Genomic DNA, 13,299 nt, shown 5'->3' with positions numbered 1-13,299 from the left:
TCCTGGCTAATACGGTGAAACCCCGTCTCTACTAAAAATACAAAAAATTAGCCGGGCGTGGTGGCGAGTGCCTGTAATCCCAGCCACTGGGAAGCTGAGGCAGGAGAATGGCATGAACCCAGGAGGCGGAGCTTGCAGTGAGCCCAGATCGCACCACTGCACTCCTGCCTGGGCAACAAGGCGAGACTCCGTCTCAAAAAAAGAAAAAAAAAAAAAAAGGGCGTACCTATAGACTAGTAAGATTTGAGAAAAAGCAAAGTCGTTATATGACAATTTAAAGCAAAAGGGAGGTGAAAGATCTAGAGCTGGAGAATTTAATGCCAGCAAGGGGTGATTTGATAATATAAGAGAGATGTGGCTTTAAAAATATCAAGATAACAGTGGAAGCAGCTTCTGCTGACCAAGAGAAGGGTTCCCAAATGCCATTTAAAAGTGCAGCAGCAGGCCAGAGGCAGTGGCTCACACCTGTAATCCCAGCACTTTGGGAGGCCAAGGCAGGCAGATCACCTGAGTCAGGAGTTCGAGACCAGCCTGACCAACATGGAGAAACCCTGTCTCTACTTAAAAAAAAAAAAAAGAAAAATTAGCCATGCATGGTGGCATATGCTGTAATCTGAGCTACTTGGGAGGCTGAGGCAGGAGAATCACTTGAACCTGGGAAGCGGAGGTTGCAGTGAACTGAGATGGTGCCACTGCACTCCAGCCTGGGCAACGAGCAAAACTCCATCTAAAAAAAAATGCAACAGAAGGGCGAGCACGGTGGCGCATGCCTGCAGCCACAGCTGCAAACCTCAATTCACAGTGCATATCAGGCAGTTCAGCTTTTTCTTATAACGTCATGACTTTTCTCTACTTCTTGGTAGTACTTCCAGCATCACTAGTGGCACTTCGTATGAGCTTCATGGTGTCAACGTTTTGAGTGTTGTATTAAACATGATGAAAATGTATGAGAACTACGAATGACCACTTTTCACTGTCATATGCAATTTACTGGCCGTGAACTGCTCAGGTGGAGATGATTAGCATCACATGCAGATGCATCATATGGCATTTTAAGTGGATATTCACAACACTTGAGCTTACTGCTATAGCAATAGGAGATGGCTACAAAATTATTACAGTAGTACAGTGTGTACTACAATTAATTTTTTGTTTGATTATGATTTAAACTGCATCTTTACATTTGTTTGTATTTCCCTTGACTGCGAATGGCACCATGTATGGCCTGTGTTTGTGTGCCTAAGTTTTGATAAGTTTTAACTTCCTGTAGTAGGTTTGTGTATATTTATGGTAGTACATGATAAAATAGGCTAGTGATATTTTATGCATTCATGATACACTTTTTTCTTAATTTTTTGGTACTTCTGGATTACATGATTTGAGTTTTTTTCAAATTGTTGCAAATCTCTGAAACAATTTTCAATATACTTATTGAACAAAATCCACATATAAGTAAACCCATGCAATTCAAACCCAAACTATGTTGTTCAAGGGTAACTGTAAAAACGTTGCTGCTGGCTTTTAAGTGTACAAATAGCTGCATAAATAACTGATGTGCATCATGACCAGTCATGTCACCTCTTTCAAAGTCTGTTGGTGATAGTTCCCTGCAAATCTGTTCAGTTTATGCAAAGTGTGTAGTTGTGTTGCTTCCTTTTCTCCTAGTGATAAACCCACATGAACTCCTTGACAGAATTGAATAATTGAAAGAGGGAATTAGCCAACAAAGGCGAATGTGCAACAAAGAAATGAAAAGTGGTAGACCTGGAATTGAAATTTCATTAGAATATAAAGGGAAGAAATAGCTGGTTGTGAAAATGTTGACCCAGCTGCTATTTAAAACTCTGGCTATGCAGCTAGAACTACTTAGTGAAGGCAAACTTCTTGACTTAAATGAGAATGTGTGACATCATTAAAAACAACACATTAAAGGAACTCTTGAAGATATTCATGACAACTAAGTGTAGATATTGGATAAAATGTTGGAAATGGATCCAAACTTAGAAAGGAATATGATGATTCGCCAAAGGGCTACAAAAGATGCTCATTCTGCACCCTAGTGTAAATGACAAGAAGAAGGCAGGGAAGCATTGTTCAGACTACTATTGAAAATTTTTTTTTAACAAGGAAATTAAAATACTTTGTTTCAGTGTTTATAATGTTTTAATTTAGTACATTAAATAAATATTGGTTGACTATATCATATCCCTATACATTAATAATAGACAATAAAGGAATTTTTAATGCTTAGACAAAAGTATTTATTTTTAATTTTTACACGCTGGAGTGCAGTGGCACGATCATGGCTCACTGCAGCCTTGGCTTCCTGGGATCAAGCGATCATCCCATCTTAGCCTCCCAAGTAGCTCACTTTGTTGCCCAGGGTGATCTGAAACTCCTGGGCTCAATTGATTCTCCTACCTTGATCTCCCAAAGTGCAGGAATTACAGTTGTGAGCTCGTATGCCTGGCTGACAAAATTTTGGGGGGGCCTTATTTTTAAAAAATTTATTTTTTTATTTTTTTCAAACATGGTGTTGCAAACTGCCAAAAAATTTTAAAGGTCACAGGAGAATCATAATTCTCTGTGATTAATCTCTGATTAGGATCAGTTTACACTGTTTGAACTTGTATGGTCATTTTTACAGTCCTGTGCTACTGTGCAAAATGAAGATGATCAGTATTGTTATCTCTGTTTTACAACTGTGGAACCTGAGACTTACTTAGTGGTGAGGCTGTGGTTTTTGTTAGTTTGACTTCCGAGTTTATGATCTTACTGTTTATTATACCAGTACCCCTACACAAGATTTTTATTTTCTGAGACAGGGTCTTGCGCTGTTGCCCAGGTCTGAAGTGCAGTGGTGCTGTCCCAGCTCACTGTAGCCTTGACCTCCTGGGCTCAAGTGATCCTCCCACTTAAACCTCCTGAGTAGCTGGGATTACAGGCAGGTACCGCCACACTTAGCTAATTAATTATTATTATTTTTTTTCAATAGAGACAGGGTCTCACTATGTTGCCCACACTGATCTCAAACTCTCTGGGCTGAAATGATCCTCCTGCCTCAGCTTCCCAGAATTCTGGGATTATAGGTGCTACATAAAATTGAAAATAAAGTAGAAAATAATTCCCTTTAGTAGCCCTTGACTTTTCCTCCTGGTAATGGGCCAAATTCTTTTTTTTTTTTTTTTTGGAGATGGGGCTATCTGTCACCCACATGCTGGAGTGTGGTAGCACGATCATGGTTCACTGTAGCCTTGGCTTCCTGGGCTCAAGTGATCATCCCATCTTAGCCTCCCAAGTAGCTAAGACTATAGGTGTATGCCCTCATGCCTGGCTATTTTTTCTTTATTATTTGTAGAGATGAGGTCTCACAGTGTTACGCAGGCTGGTCTTGAACTCCTGGTCTCAAGGGTCCTCCTGCCTGGACTTTTCAAAGTGCTAAGATCACAGGTGTGAGCCACCGTGTCTGGTCTTAGGCCAAATTCTTGAAAGAGCAATCTTATTTATAACTTTATATTACCCTTGAAGTCTGGTATGTGCAATTCCCAGAAAGCCACTCGTCTTCTTCATCGTCTTGTGTCAGCCACATTGGCTTCCTTGGCCTTCCATAATCTTTTTAGATCTTTGACTTGGTGTTCCCTCTACCTGGAATGCTGTTCCTCCAGATAGCCACATTATTCCTGTGATTCCTTTGTCAAGACTGTCTTCAAATCAAATGGTATTTTTTCAAGGAGGCCTACCTTGATCCCGCTATTTTAAATTGTACCTTACACCCCTTTTCTCTGTCCTCCTGTCACTGCCCCTGACCCTACCCCAGTACTGTTGTTTATTGTCTTTCTCTCCCGCTAGAATGTAAGTTCCCTGGAGCCTGGGATTTTTTCCTGGCCTGGTTGGTTCATTTCCTGGAGCATTTAGAATAGTGCCTGGCTCATAGAAGGTGATCAGTAAGCATGTTTTGAAAGAGGCATGAATGCTCTTGAAGGTTGCTGTTGAATCGGTGAATACTGATGAAACACAATGAAGACCTTTTCTCTGTCTTCTGAGCTTGTTTTACCTAGTATCAATCCTTTCTACCAACCCTATTTTGTCTCCTAGTGCTGCAAGGCACTGAACTAGGCATTTTACAAGGTATTTTAAGTGACATTCACAGCAGGTATTCTACATGTTGTACAGAAGAGGAAACAGACTCATAAAGTCTAGTTGCGTAGCTGGCAAGTGGCAAAGCCAAAACTTCAGCCTATATCCAGCTCCAGAACCTGTGCTCTTTCATGTTACTGCATTCAATACTGTTTTTTTTTTTCCTTTTTGTTTATTGAGCTATAACTCACATACATAAAATTCACCGTTTTAAAGTGCACAATTCAGTGGTTTTTAGTATATTCATTAGGTTGTGCAGCCATCACCACTGTGTACTTTCAGACATTTTCATCATCCCAAAAAGAAACCTGGTTTTACCTATTACAAGTTAGTCCTGATTCTTCTTACCTCCTTCCCATTGCCCAGCAAGCATTACCTTCTGTCTCTATGGATTTGCCTATTGTGGCAAATGGCAATTTTATATAAATGGAACAATACAGTATTCTTTCACTGAACGTATGTTTTGAAAGTTCATCCATGTTGCACATGTATCAGCACTTCATTTTTTCTTACGGCTAAATACTGGATAATGCCACATTTTTGTATGTCTGTTTTCCAGTTGGTAGGTGTTTGGTTTCTTTCTGCTTTTCAGCTATTATGATTAGTGACACCGTGAGCATTCATTTATAGGTTTTTAGTTGTGTAGCTATGTATTAGGTTGGTGCAAAAGTAGTTGTGGTTTTGGCCATTTAAAAAAAAAAGTAATGGTGAAAACTGCAATTATTTTTGCACCAACGTATATTAGTCTGTTCTCACATAGCTATAAAGAAATACCGGAGACTGGGTAATTTATAAAGAAAAGACATTTAATTGGCTCAAGGTTCTGCAGGCTGTACAGGAAGCATAGTGGCATCTCCTTCTGGGGTGACCTCAGGAAGCTTCCAATCATGGTGGAAGGCAAATGGGCAGGTAGGCATCTAACATGGCAGGAGGAGGAGCAAGAGAGGGCGTGGGAGAGTTGTCACACACACCTTTAAACAATCAGATCTCATTAGAACTCATTCACCATCACAAGAACAGCACCAAGAGGTTGGTACTAACCCATTCATGAGAAACCGCTCCTATGATCCACTTACCTCCCACCAGGTCCACCTCCAACAATGAGAATTACAGTTTGACTTGAGATGTGGGCAGGGACACAGATCCAAACCATATCCACCTAGCGATGGAATTACTGAGTCATATGATAATTCAACATTTAACCCCTTAAGGAACTGCCAGATTGTTTTCCAAAGCAGATGCACCTTTTTACATTCCCAACATTGGGATATGAGAGTTCTAATTTCCCCATATTCTTGCTATTTGCTATTATCTGCCCTTTGTATGATAGGCATCCTACTAGGTATGAGGTGATATCTTTGTGTGGTTTTGATTTGTATTACTTGATGGCTAATGAGGTTGAGCATCATGCTTTTCATGTGCTTGTTGGCCATTTCTAAATCTTCAGATGGGCACCTGTTTAAATCCTTTGCCTATTTTAAGTTGGATTATTTGTCTGTTTTTGTTTGTTTGTTTGTTTGTTTGTTTTTAAAGAAGCCAGGTCTTGCTATGTTGCCCAGGCTAGATGCTAACTTCTGGGCTCAAGCAGTTCTCCTGCTGCAGCCTCTCAAGTAGCTAGGACTGCAAACACATGCCACTGCAGCCAACTTAAAAAAATATGTATATTTAGTATAAGAGTTCTTTATATATTCTGGATACTAGATCCTTATATATAATTTGCGGAAAATTTCTTCCATTTGTGGGTTGTCTTTTTACTTTCTTAGTAGTGTTCTTTGAAGCACAAAATTTTAAATTTTTTTATGATGTCCACCTTATCTATTTTTTGTTCTGTTGTTTGTACTTTTGGTGTCATAGCTAAGAAACCATTGTGAATCAGAGGTCATGAAGTGTTATCTTCTAAGTGTTTTATAATTTTAGTTCTAACATTTAGGTTTTGATCAATTTTGTAAGTATATGGTGTGAGATAGGGGTCCAACTTAATTCTTTTGCATATTGCACTTGTCTTAGCACCATTTGTGGACAAGATCATTCTTCATTGAATATTATTGGCACTCTTGTTAAAATCGGAATATATTTCTGGGTTCTCAGTTATAGTTGATTAATCTCTATGTTTACATTTGTTTTTATTGACTAGTTTTCTCTTATAAGTCTGGCCTTCTCGTTTTTGACAAGAACTTCTCGTTCTTGGTTCTCTTTATTCTGTTTCTTTCATTACAGAATCTTCCTCTCCTTATTCCGACGTCCACAGTCTCGAGGGTCCTAACTTTTTTTTTTTTTCCTAAATCTTTCCCAACTCGTGTTTTCATACAGCTCTGGCTTTCTTCTCCCACTCAGAAAGGCCCTGTGCTTGCAACCTTTAAAGAATCTACTGTGCTTAATCAAAGGTGATCAGATCTTTTGACCCCTGCCTTTGTAATTTACTACCACTCTTTTCTGGGCTCTCACTATAGCTTTCTGATCCATGTCTCTGGTTAGGTTTATTGTATGTACTTTAGACAGGTTAATCCTGTGTACTTTGACTTCCCTCTGGTTGAGGGAATTGAATTCTGTTTGTCTACGGCCTTTCTACTCTTATCTTCTGCTGCTTCTAAACATATCCCTTTCTCCTCAGACTAGATAATTCAAACTAGATATTATGCCTCTAAGCCTAATTAATATATGAATTATATATTAATATATAATATATAAGCCTTCTTATTGTATACCTTAGCATGATAAGTGGTTCTACAAAGAGCGTAAATACTGGCATTACAAATCCCAGCTCTGCCATTTACTAGTTAAGGTGGCAGGGATTAAGTTAGTTTATCTGTATAAGCTTTAGTTGTATTATTTATAAGCAAAGATTACTACCACTTACTTTCTAGATGGGTAACAGAATTTTAAAGATACGTGTAGTGCCGTAGAGTAGATAATTTAAATAAATGTTGGACTTTTTTTTTTTTGATACAGACTCTCTCTTTGTCGCCCAGGCTGGAGTGCAGTGGCGCAATCTCGGCTCACTGCAGCCTCCGCCTCCTGGGTTCAAGTGATTCTCCTGCCTCAGCCTCCTGAGTAAGGATTACAGGCTCCTGCCACCATGTCTTTGCATTTTTAGTAGAGATGGGGTTTCACCATGTTGGCCAGCCGGATCTTGAACTCCTGACCTCAGGTGATCCACCGGCCTCAGCATCCCAGAGTGCTGGGATTATAGGTGTGAGCCACAGCACCCGGCCAGTGTTGGACATTATTATGTTACTGTTCCTTCTGCTTGAGGTGGTAACTCCCTTAACTCTGCTGCCCACATCCTTCCTCTCCTTTGAGGGATGGGTTCATTTCAGAGTACGATACCTTCCATAAAGCTGTTGCTGGCATTTCATTTCTTCCCCAAACTGGTTGTTAGTGCTTCCTCCTTGGAATTCCCATGACACTTTGTGTTTTCTTTTTTGTAGCTTGCATGTTAAAATGCCACATAATTTCTTAGTGGTCAGATCCATCTTTTCTGGATAAGTTATTTGAAGGTGGGGATGGTATGTTCAGCTTTGTGTTTTGAAAGTGGATTTGTTTGTTTTTAGTTTGTAGCAAGTGCTAAATTAGGTGAAGTTCTGCTTATTATATAGGGTCAACATCTCTTGCTTGTTCTCTTGTTTGGTAATAATACTGTTTAAGACAGTGTGTATATACACACACACACATACACACACACATATATATGTATTTTTTTTTTTTTTTTTGAGATGGAGTTTTGCTCTTGTTGCTCAGGCTGGAGTACAATGGTGCATTCTCAGTTCACTGCAACCTCCGCCTCCTAGGTTCAAGCGATTTTCGTCCCTCAGCCTCCCGAGTAGCTGGGATTACAGGCGCCCGCCACCACACCTGGCTATTTTTTTGTATTTTTTTAGTAGAGACGGAGTTTCATCATGTTGGCCGGGCTGGTCTCAAACTTCTGACCTCAGGTGATCCACCCACCTCGGCCTCCCAAAGTGCTGGGATTACAGGTTCGAGCCACCACTCCTGGCCTAAGACAGTATTAATATTAATATTTTTTTAAGGCAAATATCTCTTTCTGCAAGGATTTGCAGAGAAATTCTTCCCTGAGTAAATAGTTTTCTTCAGCATATTTCCATGGCACCTTGTTCACAAGGCTATTTAATTTTGGGTGCATTGTAATACTCTATAATTTGTGAACCCTTCGAGACCAGATGCCTTGTCTTAACTGGCTGTTAATTTTTTGTCTGCCTCCCTCCATAGAGCTCCAGTAGGGCACAGCCCTTGACGTGTGATAGGTGCTCAAACATTTGTTGAACAAATAAAAGAATGAATGAGCTCCATCTTTTAAAATACCATAAGATATCAGCATTAATGTTACGAATCCACATAATGATTGCCATATGTCTGTGTTTTCCTGAAGATATAAGAGAGAAGACTGTGTTAGATCCAGGAAAGCCTTTTAACTGTGTAATTCATTGGAAGTTTTTCAGGCCTGACAAATATGTGGAGCTTTTCTTTACTCTTAGAATTATACAGTGCTTCTAAGCCTAATTAATATATGCATGTGAGGCAATTTTTTTTCCCCCTCTTCTGCTTGTGTTGTGCATCCAATGATGATAGCTAGGAGAAATTTGATAGGTCTGTTGAGAAATAGCTAGACTTCTTCAAAGTGCCTTAAAAAAATTCATGGAAGACATGAGAGAGTGAATGGCTTTTAGACTTTAATGTGAACTGAAGTGGGCTTGCTCAGCCAAAGGAGGAGGGAGTAATTGCTTTTCCAAGATTCTAAAGATAGTCTCCATACAGGCCCTATTTGTATAACCAGTGGACAAGACACAACACTGGCCCTTTATAGCTGTAAGAAAAGAGTGACAGTGGGCACCGTAAATAATTTTAATAGACTCAAATGACAGAAAGTGTAAGTTCCACAAGTTTCTAGGAAATGTTATAAATTCTTAATTTTTTTTTTTTTTTTTAAGAGACACGGTCTTGGTCTATCACCCAGGCTAGAGTGCAGTGGTGCAGTTATGGCTCACTGCAACCTCAAACGCATGGGCTAAAGAGATCCTCCTGCCTCGGCCTCACAAAGCACTGGGATTGCTAGTGTGAGCCACCGTGCCCAGGCTGTAAATAAATTCTTGAGCTCAGGATTGTATAAGTTGGATATTCCTGTTAACTATAGTAAAATCTATTTTATATGTTTTTAGCTAGTTTTAAAAAAATTGTAGATACAGTACCTCTTCATTATAGAAACTTTTTATAAGTACCAAATATGTAAAGAGGCAGTGTGTAACCCCGTGATAACTATTATTTGCCTTTTGACTCCAGTCTTTCCTCTGTATTTAAAAAGAAACATACATTTATAATTTCATTTGTTTCTGCTTAACATTTTTCATATCTATAAATATTTTCATAATAGTCATTTGTAGGCTACACCATAATTTACTTAACTAGATGCTTATTGTTGAGCATTTGAGCTTTCGGTAGTGTTCTGCGAAGGAAAGGAATGAATCAGTGGCTGAACTCTATTTTCACATACCGATGAGTCTCTGTTATGGCTGTACACATTGCATAGTTGGGATGATTAATGAAGTGTGGTGGTTCTGCATAATTGTTGCGGTTCTGCATAATTGTTGCCCTGTTTCTGTATTCTATGGATGTGAGGGTAGATTGCATTAGATATGCTTTTTTTCTCCCGTTCAAATCTTGAATTTTTCTTCTTTTTTTTTTGATACATATAATGCCCTTTTTTGGAAAGGAGCATTATTAGATCAAAGGGAAATATTTTTAAGCCTCTTAATATATAGTACCAAGTCACTTTCCAGATATTTTGCTTTCACCAGCAATATATGAAGGTGCTTTTTTAAGTGATAGCTATAAAACAAAGGAACAGCAAACAACAACAAAAATGAAAACTCTTAAACTAAATTTGTGCATGAAATATACAAAGATTGGATTATTTTTATATTTTTTTAAAATGTAGATCAGTTATTTGAGTTCATTGTTGCTGAGTTTGTTTTTCATTCTGTAAAACAGGTGATTTGATGAAGACTGCTGCGGGAGAGTTCGCAGATGATCCCTGCTCTTCTGTGAAGCGAGGCAACATGGTTCGGGCAGCTCGAGCTTTGCTCTCTGCTGTTACCCGCTTGCTGATTTTGGCTGACATGGCAGATGTCTACAAATTACTTGTTCAGCTGAAAGTTGTAAGTATACAGGCCTATGTCTGTAATTTGTTCTATCACAGGAAGATTGCTACTGGCCTTCCTTAGTTCAGCATTACTTAGGATTTAGTTTGGTTTTGAATTTGGTTTATCTCAGTGGACCAGAGATATTTTTGTTTAATTTCCACTTACTCCTCTAGTCCAACTATGTATCATCCTGGCTCTGTTGAGAGCCAGTGTTGTCTAAAATGAAGAACTTGTAGCAAAGATACTGTTTTGACTCCTTCCCTTTTTCCAGTAATGATTAAATCTTTCCTTGTACTAGTAGAGTTCCGGAGTTGAGAAAACCAAGATGCATTAAATTTTGTACTTTAAGGTAGAGGCCAGTATTAGTGTCTTTCCCACTATGAAGCTCCTGTGTGATTGCTGTTTTAAACGTTAGAGGACCATGCAAACTCAAGAGTGCTAAGTTTGGATTGCTTCTTGAGTAGCTGTTAACAGGAATGAAAATTTCTAGGATGCCATCTTTATTTACAGACTTACATTCAGAATTTTTGGTTTTTGGGGCCTTTTTTTTTTTTTTTTTCATAGGTGGAAGATGGTATCTTGAAGTTGAGAAATGCTGGCAATGAACAAGACTTAGGAATCCAGTATAAAGCCCTAAAACCTGAAGTGGATAAGCTGAACATTATGGCAGCCAAAAGACAACAGGTACAGTCATGATTTGGGGATATATTAAAGTCGTTTATTTTACTGTCTAGAGGGAAAAACTCATTCTTTGTGTTTTCTGAAAGTACCATTACCTACCTTCGCCAATATAGTTTCATTAAAACGTTTAAACTAAGGTGTCTTTTCAGTATTGTGCTCTTAATAAAGTTATAATTACATTGCATTCATGTTATGTTCCTATTTTAATTCTTGTGAACATTTTATCTTAAGTAGCTTGACAACTTGTCATGAAGGTAGTGTCTGGAGAGGTAATAGGTCTTTGTGTATTTAAGGATTAACCTGAGTTAGTGGTGCAGTTTTGTTCAGATTTTTAATAAAACTTTAATCCATTTAAACATACTGGAATTGTCTCTGTATCAGAAAGTATCTCCATACCTTGCCCCACCAGCTCCATGTCTTGTTACTTTTTAACTGTTTCTTATTGTTATTAGTAGTTTCCGTTGTGTGGCATGAGGATCAGTGTTACTTTTTCAAGCTTCAGTAGCCCTTTGACCCTTTGGCATTTTCACTGTTGGGGTGCTTTGAAACCTTTCCTGTGCCCTTGCTGTTGGACGCTGTGTATTTTAGGTGTACATTCTTCAGAGAAGATCCATATATTGCTATCCGTCTTCTTACACGTTTCATAGTCCTGATCACGCTTGTGGTTTAAATTCTTATTTTAAAACAAGCCCCAAGAAGAAGAATTGTTGTTGTTAGCTAATACCTTTATCAGTTAGGATACTTTGCACTGGAGTTTGCAGAAAACCCAACTTCCAAACTGCTTGAAAAAATGGGGGATTTATTTTCTCAGTAATGGTAAGTCCTGAGTTAGGCTAAGTGACTTCAGGGTTGTTAAATATAAGGGCTTTGCAGTATCATCAAGGATCCAGGTTCTTGATATTTTTCATCACTGCTGTCTTCAGTGTGCCTGGCACTGGGTGGCTGCAGAGGCTCTGTGCATGACATTTGCACATAATATGTCCAGTGAGAACAAAAAGGACTGTTTCTTCCATATGTCTCTCTTTATAAGCAAACAATCTAGAAGCTCCTAGCAGACTTGTCCTAAATCTGAATTGTGCAACATGCCTATTCCTCAGTTATCCCTGGCAAGAGGAAAGGAGTCTGCCTGACTCAGAGTAATCCAGATCCACCTTCTGCTCTTGCTTAAGGGGTAGCCTTAACACCCAACAAAACACCCAGCGAAAGGTCTGACAGGTAGTGGGAAGTTGGGTTGGGAGTGGGAGTAGGGAATGGATTTGGGTAGGCAACCTGCTATGACTGCTACAGACTTTTTTCATTGCGACAAGATGGTTGTTAGTAAATACTTAAAAGGGGATCTCACTCTGTTGCCCAGGTTGGAGTACAGTGGTGCCATCATGTAACCTCCATTTCCCCAGGCTCAGGTGATCCTCCTACCTCAGCCTCCCGAATAGCTGGGACTATAGGCACAGGACACCACACCTGGCTAATTTTTGTATTTTTTGTAGGTACAGGATTTTGTCATGTTATCAAGGCTGGTCTCGAACTCCTGGGCTCAAGAGACTCCTGCCTTGGCCTCCCAAAGTGCTAGGATTACCGGCATGAACCACCATGGCTACCTAAATACTATTAATGTCTAATATATGACAGCTTTTTGGGGGACTTCTTAGTCATTTGGTTATATTTACATTAATATTAAAAATCTATGCCATAGGGTTGAGAGGATTCAATTAAATAATATATGTACAGTATTTAATACAGTGCCAGGCACTAAGAAGGCCCTTCTCAGTAGACAGTTGGTGAATAATAGTTTATTGCTTTTATTTCAGGTCATAAGATATGATCAGACTAACTGTATATATGAGATCCTGGTTTTGGATTTCTAGTGCTTAAGATTATACATGGTAATATATATAGCTAGGTTGGTATGCCTAAGTTAGTGTAGGCTCAGTGTGCCTTTTTTTTTGAGACGGAGTTTCGCTCTTGTTGCCCAGACTGGAGCGCAGTGGCACAATCTCGGCTCACCACAACCTCCGCCTCCCGGGTTCAAGCAATTCTCCTGCCTCAGCCTCCCGTCAGTGTGCTTTTATAATTTATTTTTGTGTTAGCTTAGTCTCCATCATATAAATTACAAGTATCTTTTCTTTTTGCTGGAGCTAATTGATCCTGAGAATAACTTGTTTAATAGAATGGTCATCCTATAAATGTGGCAAGCTGGCCAAATTACGTTCACAATTTATTTTAATTAATGGTTTTGACACAAATTCTTGTTTGAATATGTGAAGTAAATATTAAGTTATATTTAAAAGATACAGTTTGGCAAATAGTCCTACTGGTTTAAAAACGT

The 13,299-nt window shown here is 39.0% G+C and overlaps 1 protein-coding gene across 3 annotated transcripts in view; it reads left to right on the top strand.

Moving 5' to 3' along the window:
• The window catches only part of CTNNA1 (catenin (cadherin-associated protein), alpha 1, 102kDa), a 150,934-nt gene that overhangs the window by 17,239 nt on the left and 120,396 nt on the right, over positions 1–13,299 (top strand). For 2 of the 3 annotated variants that reach the window (XM_011997243.1, XM_011997242.1), the window contains 2 exons: positions 10,141–10,307; positions 10,857–10,976. In XM_011997243.1, the coding sequence (XP_011852633.1) occupies positions 10,149–10,307; positions 10,857–10,976 (279 nt within the window). In that variant the 5' untranslated portion in view covers positions 10,141–10,148. The remainder of the gene's footprint in view (positions 1–10,140; positions 10,308–10,856; positions 10,977–13,299) is intronic. The other variant, XM_011997244.1, reaches the window with a different exon arrangement.

This window comes from Mandrillus leucophaeus, unplaced genomic scaffold (assembly GCF_000951045.1).
Source record: "Mandrillus leucophaeus isolate KB7577 unplaced genomic scaffold, Mleu.le_1.0 Scaffold534, whole genome shotgun sequence".
Lineage (NCBI taxonomy): Eukaryota > Metazoa > Chordata > Mammalia > Primates > Cercopithecidae > Mandrillus > Mandrillus leucophaeus.
This window is presented reverse-complemented; position numbering and strand designations above follow the sequence as displayed.